At 40.7% G+C, this 17,112-nt stretch overlaps 1 protein-coding gene across 8 annotated transcripts in view; it reads left to right on the plus strand.

Moving 5' to 3' along the window:
* Nhsl1 (NHS like 1) overlaps positions 1–17,112 on the plus strand; it is a 230,844-nt gene that overhangs the window by 158,556 nt on the left and 55,176 nt on the right. For 5 of the 8 annotated variants that reach the window (XM_076926937.1, XM_076926941.1, XM_076926939.1 and 2 more), the window contains exon 2: positions 7,094–7,246. In XM_076926937.1, the coding sequence (XP_076783052.1) occupies positions 7,094–7,246 (153 nt within the window). Of the gene's footprint in view, positions 1–3,963; positions 4,341–7,093; positions 7,247–17,112 lie in introns of those variants that run through there. The other 3 variants (XM_076926938.1, XM_076926940.1, XM_076926943.1) reach the window with 2 other exon arrangements.

Consider the following 17,112-nt stretch of genomic DNA (forward strand, 5'->3'; position numbering starts at 1 on the left):
CACGTACACCTCTGTGGCCACATGGAATGCACTTTTATTCTGGACACACAAAGGAACTAATAAGTGTTCAGCAGACAACTGTAAAGATTGAACATAAACCACTGTCATAGTTAATGTGTTTTCTTAGCTGCTATGTTGGATATACCTACCAGAGGGAGTGATAACATGATGCCCCAAGGAAAATTTGTTGTTAACAAAGATACTCTCACTATTTTGCCCAGGCAGTTCTAAACTTGAACTCATAGGCTCAAGCAAGTGTTCTGACTCCTGCATAGCTGAACATAGAGGCATATAACACCATATCTGACCTAGAAGGAAAAAAAGAAAACTTTATTTTTATTTATTTATTTTGGTTTTTTGAAACAGGATTTCTCTGTGTAGCCCTGGCTATCCTGGAACTCGAGCTTAGCCCAGGCTGGGCTGACACTCTTAGAGATCTACCTGACTCTGCCTCCTGACTGCTGGGACTGAAGATGTGTGGTACTATTTCTGGCTAAGAAAAAAAAAACCTTAAATATAACACTTACTACTAAGAAAATTTTATTAATATAAAAAGTATAAGCAGAAAAGTTGGAACTTATTTATAAATAAGAATACAAATTTCATAGCACAGTAATAGAAACAGAATTCCAAAGTTCTGAATCAGAATAAGTCAATAGGATTATTGGAGTTCAGATGCTAGGCCATCACAGTTCTACCAGGATTATTTAACCAATATTGAGGCATAGGTTTTTTTTTTTTTAAATTCATTTACTTATTTTTCATTTTGTTTGTTCATGTTCCTGCTTGTGGGGGCCTCAGGCTAAAGTTGAGTGTGTTCTTCCATTACTTTCCCCCTTATGTTTTCTGAAATAGGATCTCCCTCTGAACCAGCTAGCCTGGCTGCTCTGCAGGCCTCAAGGATCCTCCTGTCTCTGCTCCCCCAGGGTTGAGATTATAGGTATCCACCGCCATATCCACTTGCCTTTTTCATAGGGGTGCTAGGGAATCAAACTCAGGTCTTCTATCCTGAGAAGCTTTGTGAAAACTTCCATGTGAAGGTGATAAAAAATGCTCTATGGGCAATTGTCAGAGCAGTTATTTGAGGAGCTGACAGTTTAACTCTGAGGCTAGAAGACAAATAATTGTGGTGTCAGCAAAGCTGATTCTTCTCTACATAAGCATTCCTCTTGGACTGGCAAGATGACTCAGCAGGTAGAGGTGCTTGTCACCAAGCCTGATGATCTTAGTTCGATCCCTGGCTTCCTATGATGGAAGAAGAGAACCAACTTCTGCAAGTTGTCCTTTTATGCACACATATGCACAAACACACTACACACTCACACACACCACATACACAAATGCAATTTTTAAAATAAGTATAATTCTTTATTAATTGCTTAGTCATTTCCTGATTTTTATTTGTGTATTCATTTAATCAACACAAATGCTTACCACATACCAAGAGATAGTGAATGGAATTTACCATTCATAATATCTTAAGTTCTGATAATAACATTGGATGAAACTACTATCCTTACCTCCACTGTCCAGCTGACCAAAGCTTAAATGTCTCCTCTGTGCACAGCTTCTGTCTTGGAACAGGAGGTTGGTGGTTGCAGAATTGAGAGTCTCCATTATTGTGCTATTCTGTCAAGTTTCCAGAGTCTAGGACATTACAGATGTTTTGCTTCTGCTGCTGTTAGTGTGGTTGTCTATAACTGGAATAGGAAGTACCATAGAAGCATATATTTCTTGTTGAATATATAAACTAAGCAACTTCAAAATACTAGACATTTGCTTAAATGAATCATGGCAGGACGGCATCCAAATTATATGATAGGCATATGTCCCAGCTCTTGGGCCAATCCATAAGTGTGAGATGGCAGTATTATTGGGAAAGACTTTACAGTGAATAAAAGTTGATAGTTAATAAAATGTATAGTGCCAAGATATAACAGTGTGCAACAGTTAATAAACATGAAAATTTATCTGGTTTGTTGCCTGAAGGCAGTACATACATAGAAGATGAAGTGCCCCTGGATCTGGGGCTTGAAGCCTGTCTCCTATCCCTGAGTTTACCATTGACTGGTGTGTAACAAATAGGGCCTTACCTCCCTCAGCTGTAGCTACTTATCTCCAGACAGTCCGGAGAGAGAAGGATTTTGCTCCATGCTTGACTCTTGTTACAATTCATTTTCTAAGAAGGGAAAAAACATTCTTTTGACTACTTGGGGGGTGGGGGTAGGGTGGAGGGATGGGGGTGGATTGGAGATGTGAAGGGCAGCCCTCTGTTTTAAAAATGAGAGCCAGTGGGATTTATCACTTGTGTTCTGTTTTATTGAATCTTCTTTAAGTCGGTGCTTAAACCTCATTGTTTCAGGAGGACCACCCTGACTTGTTTAAAACTCCATCAAGACCCATCCACTGCTCTTCCCGTCCTCTTCTCTTTTTGTCAGACTTTTCTTTTACTCCCTAATCTGCCACGTGACTATCGTTTCCCATCAAATATTGTAAGATGAAGGAGAATTTAGCGGGTGCTGGATACTTACCTATTTAATGAATATATCCCTGTTTGTGGTCCATTTCTGTGTACACAGATAGCTGTGTGTTGTACAGGATTGTGTATTCAAGATTTGCTCGCTTGAACAGTCTCTACTTTCACTTGGAAAGTTGTTGTGGTGACATTGAACTTGAAAAACTTGTAGATGGTGAATAGGATTGCTTCTTTCCGGAACTCTACCTGTCTCTAACATAACACACAGAGCAAGGTCACAGTCACTGATACATCTGAAGGGGGACTTTGCTCTCAATTGAAGACAGCCATATAATTTGAATTACAGTCTTGGTTGTTACTCATTTGCCATGTAACACTTTGATGACTTTTAAGTGTAAATGACTAAAGAACACACATCAGAATTCCTCTGTGTGTGATAATGATGTTAGTTTCTTGGTTTTTGTTTGTTTGCTTTTTGCTGCTCAAAAAGTATGGTTAAAAGGGTCAGGAAATTTGAGGGGCCACCATCACCAAGCTTTCCCTAAGGGGAGCCCCATATATATAAACTGCTATTCTTGACTAAGAGCTTTTGTTATAAACTAAATGTTTTGAATTAGAGGATTATTACATTTTTCCATTCAGTTACAAGTCTAGCCCCAAGCTATGAACTAAGAGGTCCGTTAAATTGCTTCACAGACTGATCTGTGTGGAATGGGGTGAGGTGTGGGGCACTTTTCCTGCATTCCTCTTTGGTTCCTGATCTGTTTTCTTCAGTTTTTCACATGTATCTCTTTGTTCTAGGATTGTATTTTTCTAACAGTGCCTTAATTTCCCTTCAGTTACATTGAGCTAAAGAGTAATCCAAATAATGTTTATTTAAAGCTACTACCCAGTAAAGCTGGGGTGGAATTGTTAGAACCAGGCTGTTAGGTAATTACTGCATTTAAAAGAGATTAAAGTAATTCCAGTAATGTATCTGATTTCTCCTTCGGAGTGAGAAAGTTAAAAGGTTTTGTTTGTTTTTTAAGAGTTGTGTCAGCTAGATGTAAATGCCATCACACTTCCCAAGACCAATGCTGAGCACAGTAAGGGTGAGAAGACAGGGCACCCTCATTTGCATAAAAATGCTACTAAGTCAATCTCTCAAAGCCTCTGGGTGATTCTATTCTAAAGCTCTACTGCTGCTTATGAAAGTTCCCTTGGTGTAGGAGGCAGAGCCTGGGGGCGTGGCTGGGAAACAAAGGTTGGTTCATTTCCCCTGTATCAGTTCACATCCTTTACACCCAGAGTGGGAGTACATTCAGACTTACTGGCTCCTGTTTAAAAGAAAAAAAAAAAATCTGGTTGTACGCAGTGGCCTTGTGTAAACGGGGCACACATTTATTTCGTCATGATGTGACTTCCAGAAAGCAAAGTCTGCGATGTGTCTATTTGTGGACTCCGGACAGGAGAAACTTGTAATGTGTGAGGCGGAAATGAGAGCGCTTGATGCAGCGCTCATGCAAATAGGGACCGTGATTGGCTCTCTCTTTCCGCCTGCCATCGCTGGCTGCTCCCCGCCTTTCAGATTAGGTTTCAGTGGGAGTTTTTCTGGTTCAAGGATTGCTAATGGCTTGTAACCACCTGATTATAAACTTGACCTCAGAGTTACAGCAGCTTTGGTAGTCAGATGTCCGAAGGACTGTCACCTGAGGAAGAAGGGTGGACTCGAGCAGTGGGGCACAGCTTGCCACCGACCTAGAGGACCTAGCTTTTGTTTAAAAGTGACTTCCAATTCTGAACCTATGTAGGTGCTGCAGAGAGGAAATGGTGGTCTTCGTTAATGCAAAGATTAAATCTTTCTTTAAACTTTTTAAGAAGAAAAGTAAGTAGTTCTGGGACGTGTGTGTGTGTGTGTGTGTGTGTGTGTGTGTGTGTGTGTGTGTTTATGAGTGCCGAAATCACAATGAAATAACTTAATAGCCTTAAATTAATCTCTGTGGTATAGCAGGTCATTGAAATGCCTTGGGCAGTATTATGTGCCCTTGGTCTGTATTTATGTTTGGGGTTTTATGTGGCTTTATTTCTTTTATACTTCTCAAAAGAAGTGCTTCAAGGAAGGGGGGAGTCTTTGCGTTGACTCTTTGCCTCGATCTCTGTGTGATCTTGGAGTGTTCGGCTGGATGAGTGGTTCAGTGAGTCAGTGTGTACTGAGTCACATAGTTCTGCTGGGGATGACCCTCTAAAGCCCCCTGGTATTCTGTGTTATGGATTTCAGAGCTTGAGGACAAACTGTCTAGACGGATGACTGTCATAAAGCAGTGAGCTTTTGTGTTGTGGCTTTGTTGTGTACTTCCTGTCAGTTTAAATTACGTTAATCTAGGTGCTTCTTCATGCTGGTGAAAATTTAATTTTACAGTGACATGGATATTTTTTTCTACTAGCTTATTTCTGTGTGGCTTTGTGTTGCCTTTTGATCAGTGACAGGACCTGGATAAATGTGCAGGGAGGGTCTCTGCACACAGGGATCGGAGACTGCAACAAAGAACAACACTCTCCTTCACTTTCTGCATCTCTCTAGCTCGAAGCCTGTCTGCGGACGGACTGATACAAATCTGCCCTGGCAGGAGGCAGGTACAGTAGGAAGAGACAGCTGCTCTTTCAGAGGAGCCAGTTTGTATCTGTGCTCTGGGGCTGATGGTACAATTACAGGGCCTCAGACTCCATCACTTGGATTTGATTTGTAATGAGCAAAGAGAAAAAATTTCCTTTTTACATATAAGGCAATTAAAACTCTAAAATAAATAGACATTAGCAAACATTTTAATGAATTCTGTGTGTACTTTGAGGAACCTCTGGCTGCTTGGAGCTGTGTCACTCTCTGTGTTCACTCACAGAAGGCAGAGTGAAGACCATGCTTTAGAAGTTTATGTATTAAGGCTGCTGGTGTTATGAACCCTGCGGAATGTTTGTTCAATATGTAAAATAGTAGGAACCTAGTTTAAATACCAATCTTTGTCAAACATTATAAACAGAAAACGGCATTTTGGTTTTTAGCTTTATATCTGGTTCTCAGTGTTGATTACCATTTAGCAATTTATACAGAAGGTAGCTTCTGTAAGTCTTTTGAGATCCATAGGCCTTTAAAATGTGGTAACTGCAGGAAAAAATGTTAGTTTGGTGGGTTTTAGGTGTATGGGAGCCAGTCTAAAGAAGGCACCGTTCTTCCATGGAAATAGTTCTGGGGGCTCCTTAAGAATTCATTGTCTGAACCATAGCCTTGCTTTATTTTATACAGCTTATTTGATGGAGCAACCCTAGTCCATTTGGGCTCTACAGTAGTTTTAATTACTGCAGTATAGGGTGTGTTTAGTTAATTTTAAGTATGTTCAAACAGAGTCATTATTTCATTTATTTTTCTTTTAATGTTCTTTTGAGATTGTGTTTTATCATCTAGTTCCCAGGTATATACTCGGTTGTTCTGGGCAACTGTCTGTGGCAGGGCACAGTCAGGGTAGACTTACCTCTGACTCATAGTCATAACATTTCCTGGCTCTACACAAGTTAGATTTGCCACCCAGGTAAATGCCTTGTTCAGAGGCTTGCTTTTACATATGTCTAGTCTCTCCTATGCATAAGCATGTGGCAGATATGTAAAAAGTATTGAAGCATTGCTGATGAATGTGTTTGAGTGCTGCCAGCTTCTAGACACCACCTGAACTCCAGGATAGTCAGTGTTGATGGGAAATACAGAACAAAGAGATCCCGAGCTCTAGTGGAGTGTAGAAAATTATCTCAGAAATTTATCTTAGGCTCAGTGTCTCTGCTGGTGTCCCTCCCAGCAAGGTTTTGTATTGTTTTGCATTGAAAAATTGCAAGTGAATTGGTTTGCGTTAGATAAAGTCAATTGTATTTGAGATTTTAAAAACATTTAATACAGAAGTATCCCATGAAAACATAAATGAGAGAATGTTATAGCACAGATGGTGTTTGAACTGAAAACATGCTAGGTTTTAAAGTTTTCATTTACAATTGTGACAATGGTGTTTTAAAGTTATTCAATGGAGAAATATTTGATTCCAACCTCGTGGTTGGGGAATTTGTTTCGGACTTGTACAGTTGGTAAATTTGAGTTTGGTGTGTGTGGATAAACAGGAATGAGAAGTCTCTGTGAAGTTTGTCCATCATCCTTCTGAGACAGGAGCAGGAAGAGGAGTCCTGATGTTGAGATGCAGGAACCTGAGCAAGCACTGCTGTGAACGTGTTGTGTGGTAGATGGACAGTTTCGCTTTTTCTCTGTAGATATAGCTCAGTGGATAAAACCCCTGAAGCCTGAGATGGAGTCTCTCTGGAGGTTGCTCCTTTGTTCCTGGCAGATTCTTGCCTGTGGGTGTGTTAAATGCCACAGCCTTATCTTTCTCTTGTTTTTCAAGCTGGGTCTCAGTGTATTCCAGGCTGGCCTGGAACCCAGGATGTAACTCAAGCTGGCATCAAACTTGTAGCAATCCTCAGGCCTCAGCCTCCCAATGGTGGGAGTAAAGGCATGAGCTGCCATGCCTGGTGGCTGAGACCTTACCTTAATGGCATAAATTCAGAGTCATCAACTGACATGCGAATCTGTTCTTTTTTTCTCTGTAGCAGTTTCCAACTTAGACGAGGAGAGTCGATGGACTGTCCACTACACGGCACCATGGCATCAGCAGGAGAATGTGTTCCTTCCCGCTACGAGACCCCCCTGTGTGGAAGATCTGCACCGCCAAGCCAAGCTCAACCTCAAATCAGTGCTGAGGGGTAAGACAGCCTCCTCTCTGGGCTTGCTGGACTTGAATTGCTCATGGTTAGGAGCTGACTGCATCAATTTAATCACTGTCTGTAAGAGAAGAGGTATGGGCATTGAATGTCTCCATAAATGCAACCTTACACATGCCGAGAAGCTTCCGATCCTTGTAAGACCCTGTCTTTTTACTGGCTTGCACATCTGCCTTCACAGAACCCGGGGATGCTTAGAACCCCCTCCACGTGTTCCAACCCTCAGTATTAATCTAATCCAAATAAACTTTTGCTAACGTGGGATTTTGCCACTGCCTTTTAAAGCTGTTGTAGGTATTGAAAGCAAATTTGCTAAAGCTGGTGCTTTTAAATGGTCTGTTCTGTTTGGTTAATGTTAGAAGGCGGGACGGGGGTGCTTCTATATGTAAACTTTGCCGTGATGCCAAGTAATCAAGGTATCAGAATTGGGTAATGCCCAACAGGGCTCTTCTGACCATAGATTCTGTTGGCAGTGGCTGCGAAGTATAAGAGTCATGCATTTCTACAGAGATTGTAAGACTCTAACAAATAGTAGATGTTGAAAACAGCAAATGAATAGTGAAAGGGTCTTTGCAAAGGCCATAAAGTGGGGGGGGGGGGGAAGCAGGGGATTCTTCTGAAGGACAGGGTTTACTTGGAAAGTTGTCAGTTGGAGACACCTTGTAATAAAACAACACACCAAAGTTCTTACCCTACAGGGCACTATTTATTCCTATCAGATCTCTTATCATGTGATCCAGGGACATAAATAAACTGAAGAAGTATTTGTGATTTACTTGAAATTTAATGAATCTGGACACCGTTTCTATTACCCAGTTGTAGTAAATTTGAAACCCTAACAGTTTTGTCATTGACCCAAGGAGAAAGCATTTCGAGGAACCTCTGGCTTTGTGAGAATTATTACTTAACGTATCCGTCATTTTCTAAGTGATTTGTTTGTTAATGTTTTAGCATAATGACACCAATGCCTGTCTATTAAATAGTTTATTACAATGTTCTCCACCTGTGGGTCACAACCATCAGGAAACACATATTTTCCATGTTCTCAGGAACCCCAGCTATAACTTTATTTTCATTGCTACTTCATAACAGTAAATTTTCTACTGAGCCCTGTCTCGGTTCCTAAGACTGTGAGAAATGTGTTTCGCCATGGTCACGCTGCACAGGTTGAAAACCGCTGGTTTATTACAGTCCAAGAACCAGTTTCAGCCCAGTGAATATTTCATCTCATTTAATTTTCATAATTATTCTAGCGTTCACTCTGCACCCAGATGAAGCAATAATTCATAAAGGTAAACCTGTGGTATCACCACAAAGTTAGTTGTAATAACCAGGACTTCCACTTGGATCTCCTTAGGCTGTGGTACTCATTGCTCTGTTAAACTGACTTTAATAGCTATTTATTGGGAATTTATTGTTCTGAAGCAAGTGTAGAATATGAAGGCAGAATCCTGACTATCCTAGAATTTGTACTTTGTAATACAAATCACACCACAAAAACTTCTCACAAGATATGCCCAAAACTGATCTTTGGGAATGAAAAAAAATCAGATAATTTTTGCTCAGAGATCTTCAGACAAGCAGTAGATTTGTCATAAAATTATTGCTGTTTTTTTTTTCTTCCTTGAATTGTTTTTGCATCTATCTGATAGATCACCTGTTGTCTGTCTGTCCGCATACATATGTGTGTAGGTCAGAAGGCAACCTGCTAACTTATACAAGCAGTTCTTCCCTTTCACCATATGGGACCTGGGGATCAAACTCAGGTCCTTAGGTTTAGTGGCAAGCCCCTTTCCCTGCTGAACCATCTTGCCTACTTTCTTTTCCCCTTGACTTTCCCAATGCATAGCTTATCTCATGTGTCTTAGTGTGTCTTGTTTTAGACTCTAAAACTTAGGGCATTACCAGGTTCTTTTTTTCATTAAGCGAGGGTAACTCACATGTTCAATGACTACAAGCTTAAATGAGAACAGCGTCAGTTGTGCTCATTTGCATGGCTTTCGGGTTATACTTTGAGCTTAATCACCTTCATGATACTGATTGCTTAGTGTACTTAAATCCAACTGTAGTGGAGAACCGTTCAGTCCCCAGTGGGTCATCTTTAGTTAGTTTCAGCAGGCAGCACCTCTACTTAATATAGCTTACCTTTCTCCACCACATAAGTAATGAGATGGTGGCATTGTTCCCAGGACAAGTCAGGGAGGTGGTGCTTTGCTCAGATTGCTCTGCCCAGCTCCTGAGCAGCCAAGCACTACATGGGCTGGCTTGTAGAGAGATTCTCTACGATGGTGTGGCTTGAGTCTGAATATTCAGGCTGACCTGCTTTTTGATCACTCTCCAGGAAACTATGCCTCACTCTCAAGTTCATGTATTTTCAAGTCTCACATCAGGGCTTTCCTTCCCTTAGAAGGCTGAGCACTTGTCTGTGGATTCTTCAGTACCACACAGGAGAGAGAGATCATCACCCCAAGTTTTGCCAAAATTTGAAATTTTATTTTCAAAAGATAATTTCGGTCAGTTGTTGTGTTTTTTTTTCTTTTCTTTAAAGCCTGCAACAGTTTCATCAGAGAGATGTTCTAGTCACAAAATTAATAACTTTGGGAAATTCTTGGACATTTAAAGTCTGGGATTTTAAGCCTTTTTTTTTTTTTTTTTTTTTTTTTTTTTTTTGAGGTTTTAAATATGACTTTGACAATCACGGCTGGATAGGATGAAACAACAAAGATTGACTCAGTTCTTTTCTGTTCTGTATCTACTTCTGATCACTTTTGATCCACTCAGAATTTCATGTCCCTCTTCCCCCACATCATCTAGCAAACAGAGAGAAGCAAAGGAGGGTATCCATTATTTCCACACCAGTGAAGGTTCAGAGTGATGGAGAAACACTTGAGAGGACAGCTGAACGTGAACACATAGTATGACATACTGAGTATCTCCATTTATACCTACTGTGGAAACTTGGCCTTGAATGAGCTATCAGTTTAATTCTCCCAGAACATTTTTTTTTTGCTCAAAAATATAGAAAAATATAATTCTCTGTAGTGTACAATCTATTTCATTCTCCCTCTAATCTCTCTGTGACATTGTCTTTAAAGATGTAACAATCATTTTTGCTAAATGTGAGTGCTGTCTTGTTATCACTCAAGTACTCTTGTGCATGATTTTGTCCCTTTCTGTAGGAGAGAAGCCAGATCTGCTGAGTTTTAAAGATTACAAAGTGCAAATGGCAATGGTACAGTGAGTACTAATAGGTTAACAAATAAACACCAAACTTATACTTCTTAAAGTAACCTGGAAATGCTGAAATGCTTAGTGGTCAGTCCACACCTTTATGGAAAAGTGTGGTGTTTAGAAGTACGGTTTAAGTTAATGTCCAAAGGCAGGTAATTGATACAGTTGCTTACTATCTGAGCATCAGTTTTGTACTTACTTGTTTGCTTGCTTGTCTCTTCACTTACTTATGTAGACAGCATCTTGTTCTGTTATGTAGTCTCTACTAGACTTTTGCCATAGCCTCCTCCATGCTGGAACCATTAGTTTGTGCCTCCATCCCCATCATCACTCCAGGAGTCTTAGAGTGAACCACTCTCCAGTTTTAGGGGCCCGGTTTGGTGTCCTAACTACTCAGGCAGCTTTGTAGGTAAGGTGTAGCAGGTGTGTAGGGAATCTTGAAAATGAAAGTACCAGGAGGCCTGTTCTCCATCATCTCCTCCTTGGTCCTTTACTTCCACATTACAGGAAGACTGGTCTTTCCAGATGTCTAACATGGCGCATGGCACATCTGGAAGCAGGGGATCCCTTGTGCACTTTCACTGCTCAAAATGTAGTGAAGATTATTTGTATTTGTTGTCAGTCTCTGGATAGCTTGCTAAAACAGAGTGGACACATTCTTAGATCAAATGTTGGTTTTGTTCATTTGCTACTAGTGATTTAGATTATGATTTACTACCCTTGAAGATATATGTTACCTAGATTTAAAAATACTATTTTAATGTTTGTTTGGTTTGTTTCTTGGAATATATATATATATATATATATATATATATATATATATATACTTGTTTTTGGGTCACATGCAAGCTTGGTGCCTATGGAAGCCAAGACACTGGGCTGGAGTTATGGATGGTTGTAATTGTATGCATGCTAGGAACAAACCCATGAGGCCACCTTTTCAGCCCCTTGTTTTATTTAATAAGACATCTGGCTTACTGAAAATAAAGAGATTTGAAGGTGGATTCCATTGTCCCTGAAGAATTCTCTTACCACTGTACTGAACTCGAAGAAGATTTTACCCCTTTTATCTCCTGTGGTGGTTTGAATATATATATATGCTTGGCCCAGGGAGTGGCACTAATAGGAGGTGTGGCTTTGTTGGAGTAGTTATGGCCTTGTTGAAGGAAGTGTGTGACTGTGGGAGTGGGCTTTAAGACCTTTCTCCTAGCTTCCTGGAAGCCAGTCTTCTCCTGACTGCCTGCATCTCAAGATGTAGAACTCTTAGCTCCTCCTCCAGCCCCATGCCTACCTGGATGCTGCCATGCTTCCTGCCATGATGATAATGGGCTGAACCTCTGAACTTATAAGCCAACCCCAATTAAGTCATTGCCTTTATAAGAGTTGCCTTGGTTATGGTGTCTCTACACAACAATAGAAACCCTAACTAAGACAACTCCATAAGTATATGAACCTTTATGACTTTACTGGAGACAGCTTTGATGAAAGATACCCTCTTGATAACCACATTTTATCTACATGGCCTTTAGCTTTCTAGAAAGAATCTCTGTTGAGTGGGAAGGGAGATTGGAAGCTAGGGATTGGCTCCAAGAGAGGGTCCTTGTTTGTTTCTCTACAGCTTTCAGACTTTATTTAACAATAATGAGCATATTAAAGACTGAAATAAAGGCATCATGTTCATTCTCCAAAAAGCTCAACTTGGAAGATATAAATACAGTTTCTCACAGTATGATTAACAGACAGTTTAGTCACTGTATCTGTGTATACTGCTGCCTGAATTAGTTCACAGAGCATCTGCTGTTGGTATCAGGAATGTTCTTGCAGAGAAATGCATTTTAGCAGGTCAGTTTGCTCCATGGCTCTAGATTCAGAAGTGCAAGCACAGGGAGGAAGGAGTCTTCAGTTTGGCCCATGCTCTCTTAAAGTCAGAGTTTCATTACATCTGAAAGGACAGAGCTGTGGATCTGTGATGCTGTGAAGAGACCACTTTTCTCAGATGCTTAGAGAGAAGTGTATGTTTAAAGTCTAATGTAGGATAGCTTTCTATGGACCAGATTTCTGAGTAGATTCAGCAAGGTCTCTCAATCCAGTCTTTTCTCTGGTTCTGATTCAACAGACTGACAATTGCATCTGTCTTTTTTGGACTTGGGTCTCTGAGACCTCACAGATATATTTTGTGTCTTGGGCAATAGATTCTTGTCCTGGAGATCCTGTAATAGGAATCTCAAAGTATCTGCCCCTCATTGTGGAAAAGGTATCTGTGGAAGGAGGGGTACATTTTAATTTAGTATGGTGACATACAGATATAAGTGAGTAGAACATAGGCCCTTTTCTGAAATGGCTGCCATGTTTTAGTTGGTACTATCCCTTAAATGATTTACTCCCATCATGCACTGTGGGAGGAGGAGGAAGAGGAGGAGGAGGAGGAAGAAGAGGAATAGAGATGTAAGTTGACATTGAAAGCTATAGTCATGATGCTATGGTTCATGTCATCCCCATTTCCCAACAGCCTCTGAATAACACCTACAGTAGAGATCTTGTAGGTTCCCGTCAGTCTGATGGTCAGCCCTCTCATATTCTGTAGTCAGACAAACCAAAGCCCTTAGAAGATGAGGGATGTCCACTCTGCAGGCCTATTGTGATCTCAGTGCATCCTGAGGAGACTTGTTTAGCTGCTGTCAACTTCCAGAGAGTTCACAGGGACAGGACTCACCCTGGGAGTTTAATGTCCAAGGCAGGTTTGGTTTCTTGAGGCAGTTCATTTAGGAGATTCCAATGAATGCATTGTTGCCCAAGGTAGCTTCACAGTTGTTCTGGAATCTTCACTCACCCAGATTTCATTAGCATTCAAATTAGTGCAAGAGGCACAAAGAAGATCTGTGTGGTATCAGGTGTGACTGGTACATTTTAATGCCATTTGGTGTTTGTTTCTAAGGTTATATTAGGCTCTAGTACCTCAATAGACTTAAAATCTATGAGGTATAAATTACAAGGGAAAATTATAAAGGCTTGGGAATAACAGATAAATAACTTACCACTTGTAGGTACTCTGCCTAGCTTCTGACTTCCTGAAGACCATTGAGATATTAAAAAAAAAAAACAGCACAGTGTTGCTAGCTAAAGAAAAAAACATGTTAAATTCTATGAACAAGTAATTCATTTACAAATTGTTCTAAATTGTGTTCTAGGGTGGTTTTTTGTTTTTGTTTTGTTTGTTTTTGTTTTGTTTGAGATAGTGTCTTTACAGCCTAGCCTGATTGTTTTGAACTCACTATATAGTTCAGGCTAATCTCAAAGTAATAGTGAACATCCTACCTCAGCTTCCCGAGTGCTGAGATTTTAAGCACACAACACCACGCCTGGCTCCCATTTTTCTAGTTTACAGAAAAATGGGTGTAAAATTGGGGCAAAGGTGGCCATAAAATATTAGTCACAAAAAAACCCCACAGAACACAGATGTGAAACATAGCTCTCCTGTTTTCCTCAAGCACAGCAGCAATAGATTAGAGTCTTGGTCTGTAATCAATAAATACTCCAGAAATTGAGATGAGAGATGAAGGTTCTGATCTCAGAGCTGTTAATTAGTACATAGCAAGGCCATCTTGGGAATCATATCTCCTTTTTGTTCTTGGCTTCTGGAAAACAGCCTATGGTTTATCTCTTTATGTTTTTGTTCCCCAAGCTCCAGAATTCTGATTGGCTGGACCCTGTGTGATCAATGTGCAGGTTATTGTCACAGAGACACACCAGCTGCTGAGCCCAAGCCCTGACAAATCATCTGAAATCAAGTTTCTGTTCTCATACATTTTTTTTCTAAGCCAAGTATTGCAAGTGAGTCACTGGGCTGGATATTGTAAAAGAGCCAAAGATGAGTAACTGCTGTTTTCTTCAGCAGCTTAGACCAGGTGGGGAGATAAGACTATATGAATAACTGGTACGATGTTGACGATGGTGGCATTTATTATTGAGCCTCACCCTACCCTTGGGCGTAGGCTTTCAAACATAAACTTAATCATTTCTGTTTCATTTGAAATTCTTTTCTAGCTCCTATTCAGGTCTTTAACTCCACAACCCGTGTGAAGTGACCCCTGCTGTCTGTCTATGTCCTTGTACCAAATCACCTGTTCTCTTTCATGTACCTCATGCCCTCTTTTACGGTCTTTACCATATCCCCTCTTTACCTTATCATTTTTACAGGGAAGTTTGATAAAGTTCTTTAACTAGAATGCTAGTTTGTCCCCTCCCCACCCCCTAGTAGTACATTACAATCCAATCTGTGCCCTTCTGAACCATGACCTTTCATACCTGGGCACTTCACACTGCCCCTCTTTGATAGTTCCATGGGTATCTGAATCTCCACAGAGCTCTTCTGGACTTCCGAGTGGCCCTTCTCTGCCCTTGTACACACTCCCACAGAACCTTATAGCTCTCTATGCAAGCAGGTTTAAAACAGTGGAGTAACTGCATTTTCACATGTATTCACCCCTTAAAGCAAGAACTTTAGTAACAGGACTTTGTCCTGTGTATCCTCAGCCCACAGTCTAGCATATAAGATTAGAAATCCTACTCCATCTGTGGAAGCCCCATCATCTACAACTTCAGGGAGCTGAGTCAGAGCCAACAACTGTAAGGTTGTAGCGAGAGGAGGGATGAAGCAGGCTGGGGGCGTGGGTTTCAGTTAACCCTGGAAGCCTAAATTGTTTTATATTTTTAAAGAGCTGTAGCCATAAAAGGTTCAAGAGAGTAACTGTGGAAAGAGAAAGTCATCAGGATGGGCTGGGCATCTTGGTGCTTATGCGTGGGAAGAGTTTGAGGCTCTGGAATGGGTTTCTTGGAAGCCATTGGTAACCTTTGAAAGAGCAGTTGAAAGGCAGTGAATCTGGGAACAATGTATGGTGCCAGAGGTGTGACCTGTGTCTTCTTAGGGAACGGGAGAGTGGTAGTTTGTGTTGGAACCAGAAACTATGTGGTTCCCTTAAGAGAGGTGCTGGAAGCTTGGTAGAAATGTGGCTCCTTGGAATCATTAGCTGTTTGGTGAGAAAGACGACTTCGGCTGCTAATCTGTGACCAGTGCTTATACATGGAGTTAGGTTGACTTTCTAAAGGACATGATAGTGTAATTGAAGCCACTGTTTTTAAATGTGTTTGGCATTCATTAAATATGGAATTTTTATCTTTAGGGGGAAAAATGCTTGACTTGAGGCAAGGCCTTAAATCCTTCATTAAGAAATAGAGAGGAACAGAGACAGAAATGTGGTGCCAACAGAATGGGAATTGTGGACAAAGAGCACAGCTTAGTGTCCCCATTGGACTTGATGTCTTCTAGTAACCACAAGTGCTTTCTGTGGTATAACCTGTGAAAGAGAAATCAGGTGCTGGGAAAAGTGAACCGTCATTGCCTCTCAATAGGTAGAGAGGACTCCCTTTCCCCATGTTTAATGGTTACTAACGTACAAAAGATAGACCCAGACCTTCAGATGATCCTGGCCTGGACAAAGCACCATGGATTGTTTAAACAAAGGCTTTTTGTTTTGTTTTTGTCCACAGTAAGTCTGCTGTCTCAGCAGTTCCGCGTTCATTCCTGATAAAGTAACTTGAGTGGCTTCTGTGCTTCAGACAGAGTGGCAGAAAAATGCTACATTTAAAGTCCCTAGATAAGGTCTGCCCTGGCTCCCCATACAGCCCCAGTATCTGGTGTTGGCAGAGAATCCCTGTGGGCTATTTGATATTCACTCCTCTGCCGATGGTCCTCAGCCGCCGATAGCTGTCCTGATTCTAACGTGAAATGAGATCTCCTTCACGGTGGCTTTTCTGCTGTGCTTGGCTAGGACTCCTGATTTTCACACACTTGCTCACACTCATCACCGGTGCCAGCCATAAGCTTTCCACCCTCATTTCAACCAGATTCTGTACTGGAAGCCTTCTTAAATTAATTTGGGAATGTGAAGACAAGAGGCTGTAAAAATTGGCTTTCTGCAATAGTAAATGACAGTTTAATAGTAATGCTCTTGATGGTGTATTTAAAAAAAAAAATGCTGAGAATTAATCCAGTGGCTTCGGTATTGGTATTTTCTTACTAAAGTTCCTTGCCTGCCTCATTAACTATATAGGGAGATATTAATAAAAATGGCTTCAAAGCTTTCTAAAACTTCACTGCCACATATTTCCTCATATATCTGAATTTAAAATTGCATATGGATATATGTGTATGCATGCATACATACATACATACATGAGTATGCATGTGTATAAAATTATTTGTATGTCTGAAGTTGCCTGTGGTGATTAATGTTCGGGAGGGTGACATTGGTCCCAGCATACAGGAGAAACAGTGTGTGTATTAACACATGAGTCAGCAAATTCACTTTCACTTGACTGTTGAACTGATGACCAGCAAGCAGTGTGTTCTACCTCTGGGACTTCCACCTTCCCTCTCTTAGTCTGTATTTTGTTAAATACACTGTATAAATTGAAATGAAAAGCCATGTGGAATTGGATAGAAATATGTTTGGCTTGTCTCCTGTAGCAGAGAGAGCCATCTCTTTCTCTGGTGGCAGCCTGTCATTATCTCCTCTCCTGACTTCTTCTCTTAAATTTGACTGATGTTTTCTTTGGAA

The sequence above is a fragment of the Arvicanthis niloticus genome, chromosome 28, assembly GCF_011762505.2.
Source record: "Arvicanthis niloticus isolate mArvNil1 chromosome 28, mArvNil1.pat.X, whole genome shotgun sequence".
Taxonomy (NCBI): Eukaryota; Metazoa; Chordata; class Mammalia; order Rodentia; family Muridae; genus Arvicanthis; species Arvicanthis niloticus.